At 43.4% G+C, this 6249-nt stretch overlaps 1 protein-coding gene across 1 annotated transcript; it reads left to right on the forward strand.

Moving 5' to 3' along the window:
- Positions 1 to 275: 275 nt before the first annotated feature.
- On the forward strand, positions 276 to 5996 carry GRPEL1 (GrpE like 1, mitochondrial). Its single transcript, XM_075148662.1, is given in 5 exon segments — positions 276 to 467; positions 1447 to 1615; positions 3180 to 3261; positions 5583 to 5738; positions 5741 to 5996. Coding segments are annotated over 5 exon segments (666 nt in total). The 5' UTR covers positions 276 to 396; the 3' UTR covers positions 5929 to 5996.
- The last annotated feature ends 253 nt before the right edge of the window (positions 5997 to 6249 follow it).

Raw genomic sequence — 6249 nt, forward strand, 5'->3', positions numbered from 1 at the left:
GACATTATTCTTTAACACTCCGCGGTGTAAAAGCAAGGACCGGCGGGCCCCATGCCCAAGGCAAACACAACTACGCCCCTGAGCCTCCCTCCCGAGACAAAATGGCCTCCCGGCGCGAGCCCCGCCCCCTCGCGTCACCCGCGGCCACGCCCGCCCGCGCGTCACCTCCCGCCACCAGGGGGGGCGAGGAGAGAGCTCCTCACAGGAGCTCTCCGCAGCGCCCCGGAAGAGCTGCAGGCTCCACCTCCCGCCTCGCCTGTTTGGCCTGCGGCGTGCATCCGCCTTGCTTATTGGTCCTCGGCTGCGTCATTCTTAGCCTGCCCGCTCACTGATTGGCGACGGTCTCCCGCAGGCCTGGAGGGGCGGGCTGAGGCGGTCGGTGGGCAGGAAGACGCTATGGCGGCGGTGGCTCAGTGCGTGCGGGGCGCGCTGCGCCCGCGGTACCCGCTGCTGAGCTTCTCCCTGAGGTGAGGGTCGCGCCGCGCCGCCTGGCCTGGATCGGGCGCGTCGGGACGGGTCTGCGTCCGGGTCCGCACTCACCGCCTCGCCGTCGCCCGGCCGGGCCGGGCCGGGCCAGGCCAGGGGGAGAGCGGGGCCCAGCCCCGCCGCGCTGAGGTGCTGCACCCCCCGAGCCCCGGCCCTCCGGCTCTGCCCGGCGAGCCACTTCCTACAGCCGGGACAGGCTGGTGCCGGCCTCCTGGTCCCCGGCTCCCTTTACTGGCTTCCCTTACCCTCCCCCGGGAGAGTGGCCGGGCCAGGCATTGCGGGGCCCTCCTGGTCCGGTCTTGAGTCTGAAGGCCTCCAGGCCTGAAGTCTTGATGTGGTGTGCAGGGATCTGAGGCCTTTTGTCATTGCGGCACTGATTCGCAATGGTCAGGTGGCTCGGCTAGTTCAGCCTAAGAAACGTTAGGAAGGGATAAATAGTCATTTTCATGGAGACTGGCCCGTTCTTGACGTGGTATTTGCGATATAGCAATGAGATACAGCAGTGACACAGAAGGCGCATTTCCGTTGCTCTCTAGCAATCAGCAGCAAACCACTGTTCTCGTTGGTGTGTTTTCTGGGAGACTGTTGCAGGTGATTGCATCACATAAGCTGGATTTGCTTCGTGATAGAGTACTGTGCTGAAAACAAGCTCATATTCCCCTTAAAAGTGCTATGACTTTATAAACTGAATATAATGGAGACTTACAAGCTGCTGCCCAGTTGTTGTTATGTTACAGCAAAGTTATTTTTGCAACAGTTTAGATGGGCTAAGTTCAGTTACTTCTGATGAAAGGTTCTGCAAACAGTTTTCACAGACCTAGAATTGTTGTATTAATTTGTGTTTTAATATGACAATTCTGTAGATGTTGATGTGTCAAATAAAGTATCCAGTATGTCCAGAAAATGCTAATATCTTACAAAGTAAGCAACTGATTAATATTGTCCACGTTTTTGCCTTAGGACTTCTCCACGACTGCTTTGTGTAGCAACACAACAGAAAAATACTGGCCAGAACTTGGAAGAGGACCAGAATCAGAGCCATAATGAGCAGAAGGTTGAACCCAGCTCCGCTGAAAAAATGTTAGCTGAAGAAAAGGCCAAACTGGAAGAACAACTAAAAGAAGTTACTGTAAGTGTCTTTTGGTCATCAGGTTGCATACCTTACAAACTGCGTACCTAAGAGCATTCATTATGTGTTCTCAGTGCACAATCTGGATATAGTTGTGTGACTGCTGTTTAGTTGTTGAATAAAAACCTGCAATTCGATAATTTCTTCAAACTTATGAGTAGATGTACTACAAGATCTGAGGTGCATCCCTGGTCCAAAATTAAGATTTTGGATAGTTTCTTTCTGATTTCTGGATGGAATTGGACCTTCTCCAGCCTGAAAATTTGTTACTGAGTTTCACTGACTTCAGTTCACTTATTTTGCTCAGTGAAGAAATAATTTTTGGAAGCCCGTGGAAGGGTTTGACTGTGTCTTTGATGTGTGTATTTGTGTGTGCTAAGAGTAGGCTTTCTGAAAACAGCTACTGACTTTTCAAAGGTTGGGGTTAGTGGTGCTTAGCTTTTATAGAATAGTGTACTTACTACATACTTAGGAAGTGGAACTTTCAAACCTTCTCTTTTGGAGAGCCCTTCAAACACAAGGCTGAAGCGTCATGTTCCCTTTTTCTGGCCTAATGTATCTTGCATTCTCTTCCATGCCTGACTTCATCAGAGGGTGAAGGATGCCCTGAGAGGTGGGAGGCATGGATTAAACAAAGGTGTTGCTTTTCTGGATGAGTGCTTTATATAAAATGTCTCTCTAGAGCGTTTGAGACTTTGAGAGGTAATCCAGAACCTGCTAGAGAAGCAGCACCTATGGATCATAAATAAAAGTTTCCTTTCTGTTGCCCTTTCCAAAGCACTGAAGGACAAAGCTGAGATGTCATTTAACATCTCTGTTGACAGCAGTTGCTATTGGCTACCTAACGTGGCTCTTCTGTCAACTCGTTGACTATTTTTATTCTGTTTTGAGATTCTTCACTAGCATGTGAAGGTCAAGCATATTCAGAGCAGAAGCCCAACATGGAATTCTGGGTTAGGTGGTGAAGCACTCAACCTGAAGTGCCTAAGTTTATTGAATTCCATTCTTAGTACATCTGCTGCTAGATGGCCATATTGCTAGAAATAGACCAAAACTTAACCTGAACAACAGAGGAGTTAGACTTCATAGTTTGTAAAGTTTGAAAAAACTGGAGGACGCTCTGTGGAATGTATTGAGGAGGAAGAGATGGTTTGAAAGTCACAGCTGGGTTGAATCTTGTTTGCCATAGTGTCAAAATACCTTGTGACTGATGAAGGCTTTCTGTGAACACATCAGAAAAAGCAGAAATGTTTGATTCATAAAACTTGATACATCCGTAGAGTTAAAAATTTCTTCCAGCTGATCTGTTGACAAATACTGGGAGCCTGGAAACCCATCTTATTTCCGTTCCCTCACTTCTGTCTCCACTAAAGTGAAGCAAACGTCTGCCTTGGTGGGAGGGTGATAATTGGCATGTTGTCTTCAGATTACTCTTTAGATGATGGGTTTAGGCTATGTAACTGTTTAAAATGCTGTTTTATACTGAATACGCTGTTCTGAATTATTGTCAACTACCTAACCACCAGGAATTAAATCTCTTCTGTTACCGTTTTTTCTTCTTTAGGACAAATACAAGCGTGCCTTGGCAGATGCAGAAAACGTGAGGCAAAGAAGCCAGAAACTGGTAGAAGAGGCAAAGTTATACGGTCAGTGGAGGCTCCTTTTGTATATGCTCATAAGACCCAGGAAATGCAAAGCCTGGAAAATGGAGCTGACTGGCCCACAGTTTTGACAAGTTGTACTTGCCAGTGATTCTCTCTTCTTGGTTAAAAAATTTGGGGCAGAGAGGTTTGAACGGTTCCTCGGTTTGCATCAGAATTATAATCATGTTGCTAGACAAGAGCAAGACTTAAACTGCTAAAGTCAACAACTTGAAATTTTCTTTAAATTTGGTATCTGATTTCCTACAATATGTACTGCACTAGTAGATTTTTCAGTAAGGTTTGCAGCCTGAAGTTTGCCTTTTTCATGCACTTTGGTCTTAGAACTGCAAAAAATGGAACCAAGAGCGTGGAATACTAGCTTTCCTTCCGGTTTGGGTTTTTTCTGTTCTTGGTGTTTGTTTTGGGTTTGGTTCTTTTTTGGTTGTTGGGTTTTTTTATCCTTTTATATTTGATTAACTTTTCTGTTCTGCTGAAGGCCATAGCTTTCAAATAGAAGTAATACATTTAGATGGGTGGATTCTTTTCAGTGGTAGGAATGTGCAGTCACTGGCTACAAGGAGTGCTAGAAATACATCTTTCTTCAAGAGCCAGGCTACTGACATCTGATTTAGCTTTTTGACAGTTCAAACACAAATCTGTAAAACAGAAATTGTACGCAAATACTACAGCAGAAGAGTGCTATATCATCTTGGTGTTTGACTGTTCACTCTGGCTTGAAAAATGAATTGGCCTTTTTTTGCCACACACTGTACACAGCTGTATAGTTTAATTCTGAATACAGAAGTTTTGATTTCTGAATACAGGATCTTCAGTTAATGTGTACTGTAAGAAAAAGCACTTCTCAGCTACATAGTATTCTTGTACTGTTTTCATGGATGTTTGAATGTTTCATCCTGAGGCTGACTTTCAATAAGCATTGTTTCACTAATATGCTACTTGGTGGAGAAAGACTTTGAGTCATGTCTGAGCTCAGAGATGCTACAATAGAAATAAATTTCACGTGAAAACTAAATTACAGATAATCTGCATGATTGTAAGTTTTATCATTTGTATACGACTGCTTTTTCTGTTGAAGGAAGAGAAACATTTCTAAGACTTGCATAAATTTGCAGACATGCAGTCACAGATATCTGCAGAGATAACTTATGCAAAAAAAAACACCCAAACCAAAAAAACCTACCTTCTGAAGAGTTTGGTGATTTGGTTTGATGCAGATCACTAGACAACTGGTTAATCTATGTTTGGGACACTTCAGCACTAACCATAGTTTTAGTTTTAATTTAAAACCTTGATTCATTTGTTCATATTTTTGGAACTACTTGGACGCTGTTAGTTACTGTTCTATAAAGAGCTCGAGTCTCTATGGAGTTGTGCAGTTGTTAAAGTGACCCTTTCTTGAGAACTAGCTGATCCCTATAGATCTTGCAAGGTGCTTCCATAGTTTTTTTTGTTTAAACCGAAGACTTGTCCTCTGGCAGTGCTCATATCACTTCTTGGTAAGGAAAAACATCTAAAATGTGAGCTAGAATTAAAAAGGCTGTCTGTGGCTAAAAAAAAAAAGAACAAGGCTACTAAAATGCAGTGCAGTTTGTCATTGGCTTACCTCTATGTAGAAATGTGTTATTCTACTGAATTGTTTTGATTTTTGATGATTTCTAGAGACAGTTTGCCTGAAGTGAGATTAGTCCAGATTCTTCTAGTGCAAGCCAGAGAACAGCTTCAGGCCATGGACTATCGTTAGCTTAGGAATTGCTCGGTCTTTGCAAGGCACAGCTTCTGACTCTGTAAAAGTGGTTTGTAGTGCGAGGGAGAGGTCTGAGTTCTTTTCATTCAAGGAAGACTCCCTGTTCATCTCTTGGACTCCTCATCAGTCTGACTACATGCTTTTTGTTCTGCAAGTATTTTTAGCACATCAGATTAAAGGGTAGGAATAGGACAACATAATGCTTTGAACTTTAGGTGAATCCCAGGATGAGAGAGACATGAGGAAATTACATTAAGCCGTCTGAAGGTTTTGGTAACTTTGGTCAGAATTTTAACTATTAATGTCAGGTCATCAGTATAGCTTTAGCTCTTTTAAGTATTAAGGTGAAATACATTTTTTCCGTAGAACTAGAGGAGGTATCATCAAGTAAAACTGGGAAGGACATTTTACCCCAAATGTTTACAGTATCACATATCTTGTTAAAAATCTAAAAGGGTACAGATTATTGCTGTAGGTTTTGGGGTTGTGGGTTTGTTGGGTTTTTTTAACACTTGTTTCCCGCAGTGGACTAATCCCATTCTCTTCTATTTCTTTTTAGGGATTCAGAGCTTCTGTAAGGACTTACTGGAAGTTGCAGACATTTTGGAGAAAGCAACAGAAAGCGTTCCAAAAGAAGAAATTAAGGATGAAAATCCTCACTTGAAGAGCTTATATGAAGGTCTTGTTATGACAGAAGTACAGATTCAAAAAGTGTTTAAAAACATGGCCTGCTCAGACTGAATCCTGTCGGAGCCAAGTTCGATCCCTATGAACACGAAGCATTGTTCCATGCTCCCATGGAAGGGAAGGAGCCTGGCACTATTGCATTAGTATCCAAGATTGGCTATAAGCTGCATGGGCGTACACTGCGGCCTGCCTTGGTGGGTGTTGTGAAAAACGCTTAGCCGCTTAATCTGAGAATTTAAAATGCCATACAACTATTAAACAGCTGGATGGTTTTTCTCTTACACCATGCTTTCCTCATTCCTCTGCCCCCTGAGAGGTTTAAAGGAATTGGTTGAGATCTCCCAGTGAAAATGAAGCAACCAATGAAATTTTCCTACTTAGTGGCCTTCAACATCACTGTTCCATAAGCTCTCTTCTTAAGTGTGAAATACAAGAGCCATTAAACCCTCTAATGCTTTAGATTAGATGATAACATTTTTTACAACTACTGCTACCAAGGTGCATTGAATTGAAAGGAATGAAATGCTCACAAGAATTTT

This window comes from Calonectris borealis, chromosome 4 (genome assembly GCF_964195595.1).
Source record: "Calonectris borealis chromosome 4, bCalBor7.hap1.2, whole genome shotgun sequence".
In the NCBI taxonomy this organism is placed as follows: domain Eukaryota; kingdom Metazoa; phylum Chordata; class Aves; order Procellariiformes; family Procellariidae; genus Calonectris; species Calonectris borealis.